A 15,074-nucleotide genomic window follows, 5' to 3' on the forward strand; every position below is an offset into this window, starting at 1 on the left:
CAGGTTAGATCCCTGGCCTCGCTCAGTGGGTTAAGGACCCCAAGTTGCCATGAGCTGTGGTGTAGGGTGCAGATGCAGCTCATATCTGGCATTGATGTGGCTATGGTGGCATAGGCCAGTGGCTACACCTCTGATTCAACTTCTAGCCTGGGAACCTCCATATGCCACCGGTGTCACCCTAAAAAGATTTTTTAAAAATTTTTTTATGTAGCCTCCCAATGGCATAAGGAGTTCCCAGGCCAGGGATCAGATCAAGCCACAGTGGTGACCCAAGCTGCAGTTGCAGAAATGCTGGATCCTCAACCCACTGTGATGGGCCAGGGATTGAACATGTATCCCAGCACTACCAAGATGCCGCCAACCCCATTGTGCCAGAGCAGGAACTCCTAATTGTGCTCTAAAAAGAAAAAGAAAGAAAGAAGGAAAGAAAGAAGGAAGGGAGGGAGGGAGGGAGGGAGGGAAGTGAAGGAAGGAAGGAAGAAGAAAGAAAGAAAGAAAGAAAGAAAGAAAGAAAGAAAGAAAGAAAGAAAGAAAGAAAGAAAGAAAGAAAGAAAGAAAGAAAGAGAAAGAAGGAAAGAAAGAAAGAAAGAAAGAAAGAAAGAAAGAAAGAAAGAAAGAAAGAAAGAAAGAAAGAAAGAAAGAAAAAGAAAGAAAGAAAGAAAGGAAGGAAGGAAGGAAGGAAGGAAGGAAGAAAGAAAGAAAGAAAAGGAAAGAAAGAAAACACCTAGACATGAAGAACCTGTCCTTCTCCTTATCTTGAGGCTCTTGCTCCCTCCACTGCTCTCCAGAGCTGCTCCTTTACTACTAAGCAGGGATTCTCAGAGATGGAGGTATGAGGAGACAATCTCTGTCTCCACCATGTAGATATGGATAGAAAAGTCTGCATTTTTGGTCTCACAGATACTGACATTGTGGGCAAGAAGAACATCACATCTAATGGACAGGTGGTCCATCTTTCTATTACATCCTCATGCCTGCTGCTTTAGTCTTAAGGATGACTACTCAGGGGTGAGCTATTCCTGGAATTAACTTTGGTTGTATGGTATTCTTTGAGATTAGACATGGCCCCATCTCCTCGTTCACTGTGGCTGACTTCTTCAGCCTGGGGCCCCATCCAGTTTCCATGGCTACAGCTGGTTATTGCAACTGGACTTTGAACTTCTGGTATGAATGCTTTTCCCTTCAGTAGCTACGGGTGAATATATGATGTGAAGGGAAAGTGTTGTGTCCAGGGCATCAATGGAATGGCAAAGCCAGGCTAAGGAATCTTGGTTACTAATGAGATTAAAACCAAGATAAAAACAACTATTACCCTAGAAACAAGAATAGTTGGGTGATGGGTTAGTCCACCAGAGCCCAGAGGTCAGGTAAGATGGCAGAAGAGCCAAAGTTCAGGGGAACTGAAGGTCCTGAGGACCTAAGTGAAGAGTAAGAGCCAATGACCCTGATCAGGGCTCCAGGAAGCTCCAAGAAGAATGGATTAAGAGCTAAAAGCACAACTACAGTGAAGTTATTTGTAGTGCTAAGTAGATATTAGCTTGATGTTTATTTTCTTACTGAAGTTTCTGGTTCTAAAAAGTGTGCTGGGTTTGGGACTCAAGTTCTTATGACCAGATAGGTATTCATTCATATAGAAACATGAAATAAGTTTCAGCCACCACACTGAGAAAACGGCAGTGCACAGATATGAAATAGTTCCTGTCTCATGGAACAGTCAGTCCAGCAATAAACAAATGCATGCATGAATGAATAAAATATATGATGCTTATATGAGGGTCCCCTTCAGACACTTACAGAGCATACTGATTGGAGAGCTTCTGACCATTTTGGGTATCCTCAGAGTATAATCTTAAATCTGAGGCATCCCAGGTGAGGTTTATGGCATTGTCCATTGAAACTTTTTATTGAGACTGGTACCAAATGGAAGCATGAGAAGAAGCGTATTTAGAAGTGCTCAGATATTAAGTCTTTATCTTGAACAAGAGCATCCTAAGTCTCTATGGGGGTCCCCTGTCTTGCTGAAGCACCCCAATGATATTCTGAAGCCTGTCTGGCATAACGTCTCTGATGTTGGATGATAGATGACTTGCAACTGAACTCTTTTCCACACACACTGCATTCATAGAGTTTCTCCCCCGTGTGCACCCTCTGGTGTTGAATAAGCCGTCTTTTCTGGAGAAAGGCTTTCCCACATTCAGTGCACTTATAGGACTTGTCTCCACTATGAATCTTCCGATGCTGATTAAGGGATGAGCGGTCAAAGAAAACTTTCCCACACTTGTCACATCCAAAAGGAGTCTCTCCAGTGTGGGCTCTCCTGTGGCGAATAAGCGAGGATCGGTCAAACAGAGCCTTGCTGCATCCCTCGCATACATAGGGCCGCTCTCCGGTATGTGTGAGCCTGTGGCATGCGAGAATGCTCTTCTGGCTAAAAGACTTCCCACAGTCTGTACACTCATAAGGACTTTCTCCTGAATGGATTCTCTGATGTCGAGTAAAAGAGGAATGGACAAAGAAAGCCTTGCTGCATTGATTACACTGAAAGGGCTTCTCTCCTGTGTGGGTTCTCAGATGTTCAGTGAGGGTTAATCAGTCATAGAAAGTTTTCCCACATTCATTGCATTCAAAAGGGCTCTTTCCACTGTGAGACATAAGATGTTTCTTAAGACAACTCCTGTAGCTAAAGGCTTTCCCACACTCTTCGCAGTCATAGGGCTTCTCTCCAGTATGGGTCCTCTGATGGCGAGTGAGGGACAAGTGATTGAACAGTGTCTTCCCACATATGCCGCACTTAAAGCTTCTTCCTTTACTGTCAGTATTTTTGGCAGGAGTAGACACTTGTCTGAGGTCCTTTTCCCTTGGAGTCTCCCCTGAAGGATTTTCCTTCATTGTGCCCTCAGGGTTTTCTTGGCCAAGTACAGGATCCAGAACATCTTTCCTGAGTTTGTCTATTAATGTCTCTTGTGACTTTACATTTTCAGAAACATTCTGCCTTTGAGTTGAGTCCTGGTTATCAAGTCTACCCTTCTGGTCTAAAACAAATAGAAAACAGAGCTATAACTGGGTTTAGTGCCAGTGAAAAAGAAAACATTGTGTATGTTCAGAAAAGAATGGATACAAGATACTGCCTGGTTTATTGGTAGCTCCTCAAAAGAAAAACATCATATAGAGAGGCTGAAAAATGGCAGAGGAAAAGACAGGAATAAAGACTGGAAGTGGAGGGTGGGCAGTGGCCCAGAAAACAAGTTTCAATTACTCATTCATAGATATTTACAAGGTGCCTACTAAAGTCCTGGGCATTGTAAAAGTCACAGAGACTCAGTGAACAAGATAGACATGGTCCCTGCCCTCATGATGTTTATATTCTACCAGGCAGAAGACAAAGAATAAACAAACAAAATATAACAGATGGTAATAAACACAGTGAAGGGAATAATGCATGGGAGCTGGAGGTGGGGATTTCCTTGGAAGGACCCTTAAAAAGGGTCATCTAGCGACATTTAAGCTGAGATCTGAAAGTCAAGATAACCATGTGAACAGACAAAAGGAAAGCATTTCAGGGAGAGATACATATGCAGAAAAATAGGAGAGACACAAAGAAGCACAGAAATGACTGGGAATTTGTCACGTGTCCATGAGTGTAAACAGCAGCGTGTAAGTGGGGAGACAGGCTAGCACCTGAGAAAGGGCAGTGTCATTGACTACTGGACTGTATTTTAGAGGAAGAAGAGGCAGAGATGGAAAAGGATAAGCAGGAAAGATAAGAAAGTGTTAGCAAAGTTGGAGTTCCCATCATGACTCAGCGGGTTACAAACCCGACTAGTATCAATGAGGATATAGGTCTGATCCCTGGCCTTGCTCAGTGGGTTAAGGATCCAGCATTGCTGCAAGCTTTGGTATATGTCTCAGATGAGGGTCTGATTAAAGTTGCCATGGCTGTGGTGTAGGCTTGGCCCCTGGCCTGGGAACTTCTATATGCCATACTGCAGCCCTAAAAAGCAGAAAAAAAAAGAAAAAAGAAAGTATTAGCAAAGTTGAAATAAAAATAGGTCTCAACCCACCCCCACAACAACAACAACAAAACATACAAGTGGAAGGGCCTTGCTATGCACAGCTCCACTTATTCATTCCTCTGACAAATACCTGAGTGTGTGCTACGTACCAGGTACTGTTCCAGACATCAGGGATACAGCAGCGAACATTAACCAAAAATCTCTGATGGCATTTACTTTTTTTTTTGGCTGTGCCCACAGCATGTGAAAGTTCCTAGGCCAGGAATCAAACCCTCATCCAAGAAGTGACCCAAGCCATAGCAGTGACAACACCAGATCCTTAACCACTAGGCCACCAGGGAACTCCTGGAGTTTACATTTTAATCAAAGAGTAGGTACGGACAGACAATAAACAAAATAAGGAAGCAAAAACAAAGCATGTTAGGCAGACAGCTGGGAAGACAGGTAGCACAGGGGCTGGGGAGGGGAAAAGGAGGGAGGGAATTCATTTTTAATAAGGGTGGTCAGGGCAGGCCTAAATGAGGTGGCACATTTGAGCAAGAACTTGAGAAAGATGACAAGAAAGCCATGTGTCAATCTGGGGGACATTTTCCAGGCCAATGTCCAGTATGGCAGAAACCATCCCCACGGGCCTATGAGACCCCAAGGAGATGGCTCTAAGTGAACTGTCCAGCACAGTCCCACCTACCTGGCTCATACAGACCTCTTGGGACGTCTCTCTCTTCAGCTTCCCAAAACTCAAGTTTCCATGGCTCATCACCTCTCTTCAGCTGGAAAATCACATCAGCTTTAGGAAGTAGAAGTCCTGCTCACAAAAAACCAAAATGAAACATGGCTGTTTGGGATAGAAATTCCAGGGTTTAATAATAGCCCCTCACTCTCTAGAGAGGAAAATGGAACTATCCAGGAAGCAGATCCTAACTTCTAAAATAAGATGCCAATTTCCGTTCTGTGAAAGGGAAGTCACAACTTGCCATAAAATCTAAATTTTATCTATTGATCTAAATTAGAGCTATTAGATCACTTATTTTTCCACTGCACCACAAGAGGAACTCCCAGTAGTTTTAAAAATAATAAATTGTATTCCCTAAATTATGCATCTGTGCAATTATACTGAATTTGATGAAACTACATATCAAAAGAAGAGTTTTAGAAATATAATTCAACTTATGTACAATTAATATAAAACACTTAAAACTGAAAATGTCAATAAATAATGTTCTTTATTTATTTATTTATTTATTTATTTATTGGCCATTCCCATGGCGTGTAGAAGTTCAGGGCCAGGGATCAAACCCTCACCACAGCAGCAACCCAAGCCACAGTAGTGACAATGCCAGTCCTTAACCCACTGAGCCACTAGAGAACTCCAATAACGACTTTTTAGAAATTCTTTTATTTTTTGTTTTTGTAGGGCCACACCCACAGCACATGGAGGTTCCCAGGCTAGGGGCTGAATCAGAGCTGTAGCTGCCAGCCTACACCACAGCCACAGCAATGTGGTATCCGAACCATGTCTGCAACATACACCACAGCTCACAGCAATGCCGGATCCTTAACCCACTGAGTAAGGCCAGGAATCGAACCTGCGTCCTCATGGATACTAGTCAGGTTCATTTCCACTGAGCCACAATGGGAACTTCTAGAAATTCTTAAAAAATAAATTATGATGTCTTTGACTTTTAAAATTTTCAGGTAGTGACACTTATAAAGCCTTTCTTTCTTTCTTTCTTTTTTTTTTTTGTCTTTTGTCTTTTTAGGGCCACATTCATGGCATATGGAGGTTCCCAGGCTAGGGATCCAATCAGAGCTACAGCCGCCAGCCTACGCCACAGTCACAGCAACTCGGGATCCAAGGATTCATTTCCCGATGCGCCACGATGAGAACTCTTGATTTTCTTTATTTAGTTTTAAATGCATTATTAAATATTTAAGACATACAAAAGGCATAGAGACTAAAACAAATACCTATGAGTTCACCATCTAACTTAAGAAATAAACATTAACACTAAGAGTGAAGCCCTTCTCTCTCCCTTTCCCTCAAGAGCTAACCACTACACTAAATTTGATGCTAATCACTCTATGCATTTTAAAATGTTTCCTCATCTTCTTTATAGTTTTTAAAATATGTTCACTGTAGATAATTGAGAAATTAAAAAAAAAGGGAAAAGGAAAAGTCACATGGAAGCTTTCCAAAATTTTGGTGTAGATTCTTCTAGACTTTTCCCATGCATGCAAATAGATATGTGCTTTAAACATACACAAGTTCCAATCATTTTGTATCCTGTTTTTATTACTTAACAATATACCATTACTGGAGATCCCAACATGGCACAGCGGAAATGAATCTGACTAGGAACCATGAGGTTGCGGGTTCAATCCCTGGCCTCACTCAGTGGGTTAAGGATCCGGCATTGCCATGAGCTGTGGTGTAGGTCACAGACACGGCTCGGATCTGGCGTTGCTGTGGCTCTGGCGTAGGCCGGCAGCTGTAGCTCCAATTTGAGCCCTAGCCTGGGAACCTCCATATGCCACAGGTGCAGCCCTCAAAGGACAAAAACAAAACAAACAAACAAACAAACAAAAACGCAATATACCATTACTATCTTTGTAACTCTATAAATATCATCCTTGTCAAGACCATACAATACTGTAGTCCATTATGGATGTATAATTATTTATCTAAATGCTTATTACAAAGTATGTATGCTGTTTCCATTTTTTCACAATTTTAGGCAAAATGGAAATAAATATTTATCTTATCTTTTTCCCCCTTGGGACAATTCCCAGAAAAGAGGGTACCCATTTTCAGTTTTATATAATACATTTTTTTTTTTAACTTAAAGCTAGGGGCTTAGTCCGACCTTCACTAATCCTATAGATTCCATCCAGTTCAAAAGGGCCATGTCCTCTTGGCCGAGATGCCTTAATGCCGATCAGCTGGCCTGCTCTGCCTATCTTTCTTTTGGTCCATTACTGTGGTCTAGGGAGCGCTAGCATTTTCTCAGGCTTTTCTCTTGTTTTAAAAACTGTCAGGTGGTTCCTTTTCCTACCAGATTCAGTATGATCTCTCTACACCTTACTTCTCCTTCACTGTTATTACTTATGACTGTATTTCAAAGTCTTTTGAATGAGTTTTGACATCTACAGGAATCTGTTCTTTACCTCTTTGTAAGGAGGTAGGATTTCATTACTACTTTGCTGAGCAATATACTTTCAAAGAAGCTCCTTGAGGCATCTACCAAATCCCACTACTTAGACATCACTTTAAACACCAAAACAATAAGTATATAAACTCACAATCCAATCTTTTATCCTTCCTGGGGAATCTATCCAAAGATGTACAATCTGCTCCAGTAAGAAAAGAAGAGCCATATTCTTTTTCTTTCTTTCTTTTTTTTTTTTTGTCTTTTGTTGTTGTTGTTGTTGTTGCTATTTCTTGGGCCGCTCCTGCGGCATATGGAGGTTCCCAGGCTAGGGGTCTAATCGGAACTGTAGCCACCGGCCTACGCCAGAGGCACAGCAACGCAGGATCTGAGCCGCGTCTGCAACCTACACCACAGCTCACGGCAACGCCAGATGGTTAACCCACTGAGCAAGGGCAGGGACCGAAACCGCAACCCCATGGTTCCTAGTCAGATTCGTTAACCACTGCACCACGACGGGAACTCCAGAAGAGCCATATTCTTTACACACATACTCAATGGTAGATTCTGAGTCACTACGGAAAGTCATGCTCACCCAAAGAAATGAAATCTTGATAGTTCTCCAGCATCACCTCCCTGTAAAGGGCTCTCTGAGTAGGAACCAGCTGTTTCCACTCATCCTTCGAGAACGTCACAGCCACATCCTTAAATGTGAGTGACTTCTGAAAAGACAAACATATTCTTACTCACTTTTGTGTCTTCTCTTAGGTGTCACTGAGGAGGTGTAAAGACAACAACATTGGAAGACATATGGAATGGAAAAGAAATGGTTTTGATGATGACAAGGAGACTGCATATTTTAAGGAAGAGGTACAGGTCTGTAGCCTGAGGCATGAAACTCTTGATTATGGCCTCACACCATCATATCCATGGCAGAGCCTCAAATTGCAGGTACTACATGTTGTAGCCTCAGTTTCTTAAACTATAGAATGAAATAATCAGATTAGAATTTTTTTTTTTTGACCATGCTTGCAGCCTGTGGAAGTTTCCAGGCTAGGGATGGAACATGCACAACTGCAGTGACATCACTAGATCCTGAACCTGCTGAGCCACATGGGAACGCCTAGATTAGATAATCTTTAAAGTCACTTCCAGTTCTAACATCAGTGGATCTATGAGATCTCAGCCTGACCAATGGGTTCTCAAGTCAAAGGAAGATTCATGATGGGCGTTTGAGTAGCAGGATATTCTAAAAACCAAAATTGGAAGGGTTCCTGCTGTGGCAGTGGGTTAATGATCTGGCTTGTCTCTGTGGAAGTGCCAGTTTGATCCCCGGCCCAGTGCAGTGGATTAAGAATCTGGCATTGCTGCAGCTGTGGCATAGGTTGCAAGTCCAGCTTGGATTTGATTTTGACACGATTTGATACAGGAACCTCCATATGCCACAGGAACAGCTAAAAATAAAAAATAAATAAATAAATAAAATAAAGAATGGAAATTGGAGAAATGGGATCAAAGATACAGTGCCTCTTTGAAAGGAAAATATCATCTTGTCCAGCCTAGAGGATTTAGAATGTTTAGATTCTCAGGAAAGTTTTCTAAGCAGTCCCTGGACCATCAAGCTCACTGCCACAGACAGAGCTGTCTCAACCCTCTGCTCCCAACTCCTATAAACTCATGAAGGGGCTGGTGGCCAAGGCTCTATGAGGGGCCTCTTAGAAGGAAGATCTCTGCAGCTGTGTTGTATGGTTTGGAAGGAGAGAATCTGGAGCCAGACAGGGTACTAGTGAATATTCTGTAGAGCCCACCTTGACCAGATGGGGACCCATTTCCAAGGCATTCACTCTCTGGCTAGTAAGAAAGCTCCAGAAGGAAGGAAGTCCAATTCAACTGCCATCTGGTTGTTAGGGGCACAGCCGCCATTCTCTCCTCATCTGTGTTCTCTTGGAAAAGGCCCAGTGCAGAGATGGCAGAGCTAGACAAGGAAACATGAAGGAGCACAATCATACCTTGTAATTGTCTGACCCAGGCTAAAAATCTCTATCGAACAATTAGGTGTGAAACAGCCCGCACTCCCAATACCCTACCTAGACCAAAGCAAACTTAGAAGCAAACTCACCCTTTCCCAGGGGATGGATATTATGGATATTGCCACAAATTTTTTTTTTGGTCTTTTTTTTAAGGCCACACACACTACATATGGAAGCTCCCAGGCTAGGGGTTGAATCAGCTGTAGCTGCTGGTCTATACCACAGCCACAGCAACGAGGGATCCGATCCAGATAGGATTTGCAACCTACACCACAACTCACAGCAGCACTGGATCCTTAACCCACTGAGCGAGGCCAGAGATCGAACCTGTGTCCTCATGGATACTAATCAAGTTCTTTACCACTGAGCCATGACAGGAACTCTGCAAGATTATACTTTATGACATGTGCCTGGAGGAGACTACAAACGACAATGGTGCTGGAATCAAGGCTGCTCTCTAAAGCCATCAAGGGCTACCTGAGTCTTACATCTTTTTATCCCTCAAGAGAATGTTCTGAACATTGTCCTGGATTTGCTGATCCACAATTAACTGGCCACAGATTCTATGTTTCTTACTTGAAATCCTTGAGACACTGTTGATTGTTGGCCAGTGAGAGACAAATGACCTTAATACATGTTTCCACCTCCTGCCCAATCAGCTGTAGCCAAGGAGCACAAAAAAGAGCAGTTCTCAGAGGATCCAACTACAGCCAGGCCAGGCCTGGCCTATGACTCCTTTTAAAGTAGCTTTCTTAGTAGAAGTACTTCAACGTGAGTGACAGGCAGCTATGGTTCTGTCTCTTGAGCTCTGCCAACAACCCTTCACACTTTTCAAGGAAATATCTTTACCCACATCCACACTTTAATAAAAAAACGAGGAGTTCCTGTCATGGTTCAGTGGTAATGAACCCAACTAGTACCCATGAGGATGCAGGTTGAATCCCTGGCCTAGCTCAGTAGGTTAAGGATCTGGCATTGCCATAAGGTGCAGTGTAGGTCACAGAGGCAGCTAGGATCCCCAACTGCTGTGGCCTGGTGTAGGCCGGAGGCTACAACTCCAATTTGACCCCTAGCTTGGGAATTTCCATATGCTGCAAGTGCAGCCCTAAAAAGATAGATGAATAAATAAATAAATAAATAACTCATTCCACTTCTTGGCCAAAGCTGATTGGCATCTGACCCAATTAGAGTCCTTCCCCTGGAATTTTGGAACTGGAAACAAGGAGAGGTCAGTCTCTTTTCACAAGCATCCCTGTGAGGGCATGGAAACTTGGGATCCATTGACAGTCACAGTTTGTCATGCCATCCAAGCACAGAAAAAGCCAGTCAGCAGTGACAAGAAAATATGAACCATAAGTAGAGAGAAGTAGAGGCAAGGGGTTACAAAAGGGTCCTGAGTTTGTTCTGGCCCCTGGTTCCAGTTCTCAGGCACTCCTGCTGTCTTCTCCTTGGCTTCAGTGACCTACCAAGTATCCTCAAAATGAATCCCCCTTATACTAGTCTGAACTGGGTTTCTGTAATTTGCAACCCAAATGGACCTAAGACAGGTATTAGAATCTGCTAGTTCCCTAACCAGATGCTTCACTGTTCATGTTCTGCTACCAAAACCTCTCTTCTCAGAGCTCTTTGGGGTCGTGGGGATACATAGAAGACACAGCGTCCAACATGGTTCACAGAACAAAAGGTAGGTGTCAATTTCCTCACAAAGAAGCTTTGGAATTTTCCAGCCAAGCCTATAAGCTTGTTTCCAATCCACTCCCAAATGAATCCACGAAACGAAAGAGGCAGGGTCTTTACCTTTCTTGAACTCTCAGATTTCTGTCTCAGTCGCCTAAAATATACTACCTTATACAATCACAGCTATTTGTATTTTTGTTTTATCTTTCCAAGTAGATGATGCATGTTGGGAGCCGAATCTTGAGAGCCAAATCTTTCTTTCCTCACACTAAGACAACTACTTTCGCATATTTGGTACTCAGGAAATATTTACCGTCTAACTGAAATACCAAGTTTTGCAAGAAAGTCTGGTTGGTGTTGGAAAGCAGCCTTAGAGGATTAGAAGAGGGAGCAGCATCACAGGCCAGGTGGAAAGGGTTGTAAGGAAACCCTGGCCCAGATCCGGGGAATCCAGAGAAACGGGCAATCTCAGGTGCTTTCCGGGCAAGACGGATCAGCAGGATTCAGCGGAGTCAGTGCAATCCAGTCGTACCAATCCCCCTAGGCGGGGTAAGCAGGGAAAGGATGGCACAGCGACCTTCGGTCAGAAAGGCTAAGGGAAGAAATGCGCCATTTCAATCGGCGGACAGCACTGCGGAGCGCGGCCCTGAGCACCGCAAAGCACATCGAACACTCAGGAGGCCAGGCTACTGTGACCTCACTCCACCTCGCTGCCATACGTCTTCACCCTGAGCCGTGCTTTTACCCTGAGCCCGCCTGCCCAGGTCAGCCGGGGCAGCCGCGACCAAGGACAGTTCGAAAACATCCAATTTCAGTTCCACCTTCACGTCATGGCGCGACGCATCCGTCCCACCTCCCCGACCCTTCCTCAAACGTGTTGCAACCAGAGCCGCCTCTCCCACCACACCCAATCCTAAATCCTCACCTTGGGGGCCCCCTCCTCGCTGGAGCCTCTTAAGGCGCAAAAACAGCAAACCGCCTGCACAAAATGCGCTCAGAAAACTACGATTCCCAGAAGGGTGCTGGCGTAGCGGCGATTCCCAGGCCACGCCCACTTATACACCACGCCCCCTAAGGTAGCTACAAGATCTTCGCGTGCATCATTTAAAAGGGGGACCTCGACATCTGTAGTAAAAATGTAGGAAAGCGTATGGGTAAGGAGCCAAAGAAGTATCATAGCCCTGTTTGCCTGCCGCCACCCTACCGCGGATGGCCTTCTTCCTAAGCAGCTTGCTATCAAGTTCTCCAGGGGGATATTTTTTAAACCTTTCCTACCCTCCTCAGGCACCTGCTACCTCTTCTCTTTCACTTGGTAAGGGTGAGGGTGGGGGGAAGACGCAGCTGAAACAATTAATTGTAATTAATTTAAAAATTTGCCTTTGTTCACATCCATTCTTTCTAACCACTCTAATTTTAACGGTAAACAGAGCTACACCAGGGCTTTGCAATTTTATCAGACAATAAAGCACATTTAGGCTTAAGAAAGTTGGAGAAGCATTTTCTGTCTCCTGTACCTAAAATATCCTGATAAGTGTTCGCATCTCTAACATTTTAAAAGAAATCTTTCCGCAGTGTCACATCCCTCTCCAACTACCATCCTCTCTCTCTTCTCATCAAAGCCAAACTACTCAACATTGCCAATACTTGATATTTTTACCTTCGACAGCCACTCTTTCCTTAACCAAGGGCATTTCAGTATGACTTTGATGCCAACTTCCAATAATGACAAATGCCAGTACATCCTTTGTCCTTTTTGACTGCTTGGCAACAGTGAATGTTTTTTTGATTATTCCTTTTCTTGACAGTCTTTTCTCTTCAGTTCTGTGACACTGCTCTCCCCTGGTGCTCCCCTCACGTCTCCATCCTCTTCTGTTCACTCTGCTTTTACCGGCTCTTTCTTTCTTCATATCCTTTAAATCTTGGTGTTCCCCAAGCACCTGTCCTAGGCCCTAGTCTCTTGCTACACTACACCTTCTTCATGAGCAATTTTCCTCCTTTCACATGGTTCCAGATGTCATCTATATATCGGGGATCACACTTTTCAGTTTCAGTCTGCCTATAAAACATTGCCATATATGTTTGGATATTTCAAAAGCATCTCAAGCTCAATATATTCAAATGAAATCACCCTGTACCCTCACATGGGACGCTTTGGCTGCACCACCTTACATTTTCATGGTCCAAATTCTAACTCAGCCATGCTTGCAGCAACCACTTTTGTACAGATATAGTCAAATATACATCTCACCTTAGCTGTACCCCATACTTCTCACTTTCCACCTTGGAGTTTCTCTGACTCTGCAACCAAGGAAAACTACAGAAACCCTTGGTGTTAGTCCAGCAACCCGCAACCAATGTGGGGTGGGAGCTGGTAGCTAAAAGCTCCCCACTTCCATATCAAGGGCAGACAATTCTGAGGTTCACTCACCATGACTCCCTGGATGCCAGTGGGGTTGAGCCTCAGTTGCCCACAGCAGTGACCAACCTTTTGTAATGGCTTTTTCTTCTTCTCTTTTTGGTGGATACATATTATTAATAATGTAATGATTGATAATATTTAAACAATTAATATTCAACAATTATTCAAGTAATTAATATTTAAATTATTTGAATCCTGCTTTACCATATTATAATGCAAAAAAATTTGTCAGTGGCAGGACAAAAAACAGCAAATTGCTGGAGTGTTGAGTGAAGTTAAATTTATGCTGATTATTAATGGATCAATTTAATAGGTATAGACAAGAATATGTAAACTAGATCAATGGCTGTATATCAGTTAAGGGGGCAACTTGTAACTATCTTCTGAGGAAGAAGGAATCACTGGGTTTTTTTGTTTTGTTTTTGCCACACCCATAGTATGCAAAAGTACCCAGGCCAGTGATCAAATCTTTGCCACAGCAGTGACCTGAGCCACAGTAGGGACAATGCTAGATCCTTAACCCACTGAGCTACCAGGGACTCCCTCATTGTTTTATGTTTCAATTTGGGAGTGATGACGAAGTTCCAAGGGTTTCTAATTTGGATGTCCATTGCCAGCACCCTTTCAAGCTTTGCATCCTGCTCCCTCCAGAAGCACAATAAACTGATTCTAGTATCTTTGTCAGAAAGATATGAAATACATGATCACATGAAGTATCTTTTATTTTTCCCTAACTGGCAACCTTAGATATTCCTCTTCCTTATCCTCCTTGTGTCATTAGAGTTTCATTAAGCAACATCTCCTCCCCAACTGAGTTTTGATCCAACTCAGAACAAAGGAGTCAGGCACACAGAGATAAAAACAGCTGTTTTGAGAGCTGCTGAAAATGTATCTGAGGGATGGTGACAACAGGTTTCCCTGGCCTGGACTCCACACAGACATTTGTCCTACTGGATGCAGAAGACTGCTTTCTGCAGGAAACTGGATCCTTGTCACATGGCCAAGAACAAGCATCCCTCTAACGTCTCCAGTGATGAAAATAATCCCTTACCTTTTACCTCTAAAAGCTCCTGATGATTATCAAAAACTGTGCTGTACACTATAGTAGCAGCTAGCCATGTGTGACTATTCAGCATTTGAAATGTGGCTAGTCCAAATGAGATGTGTTATAAGTACAGAGACAATTTTTAAAAAGAGAAAGTAATATCTCAATTCTTTAATAGTCATTATATGTTAAAACTTTAAAAATATTTGAATGAAGTTCAAATATTGATTGAAATGAAACATAAAATTAACTTCAACATCTTCATTTTAATTTCTAAACTATGGCTTTATATTCCCACTGGGCAGCACTAACCTAAAATACCTGGAGTTCCCTTCATGGCTCAGCAGAAATGAATTTAACTACTATCCATGAGGACACAGGTTCGATCCCTGTCCTTGCTCAGTGGGTTAAGGATCTGGTGTTGCCATGAGCTCTGGTGTAGGTCGCAGATGTGGCTTGGATCTGGCGTTGCTCCAGCCAGAGGCTACAGCTCCAATTCGACCCCTAGCCTGGGAACTTCCATATGCCGTGGGTGCAGCCCTAAAAAGATAAATAAAATAAAATAAATAAAATAAAAATAACATTAAGAAAATAATAAAATAAAATACCTGGACTCACAGTTCCTGTTGTGGTGCTGTGGGTTAAGAATCAGACTGCAGTAGAGGTGAGGGTTCGATACCTGGCCTGGTACAGTGGGTTAAAGCTTTGACATTACCACAGCTGTGACGTAGTTCACAGCTGCAT

The 15,074-nt window shown here is 43.1% G+C and overlaps 1 protein-coding gene across 1 annotated transcript; it reads right to left on the reverse strand.

The window, feature by feature from the left end:
• LOC100521785 (zinc finger protein 2) lies at positions 1,511–12,290 on the reverse strand. The gene is given in 5 exon segments (XM_021087076.1): positions 1,511–3,032; positions 4,702–4,818; positions 7,755–7,881; positions 8,968–9,134; positions 11,792–12,290. Coding segments are annotated over 4 exon segments (1,308 nt in total). The 5' UTR covers positions 8,989–9,134; positions 11,792–12,290; the 3' UTR covers positions 1,511–1,989.

The sequence above is a fragment of the Sus scrofa genome, chromosome 3 (genome assembly GCF_000003025.6).
Source record: "Sus scrofa isolate TJ Tabasco breed Duroc chromosome 3, Sscrofa11.1, whole genome shotgun sequence".
In the NCBI taxonomy this organism is placed as follows: domain Eukaryota; kingdom Metazoa; phylum Chordata; class Mammalia; order Artiodactyla; family Suidae; genus Sus; species Sus scrofa.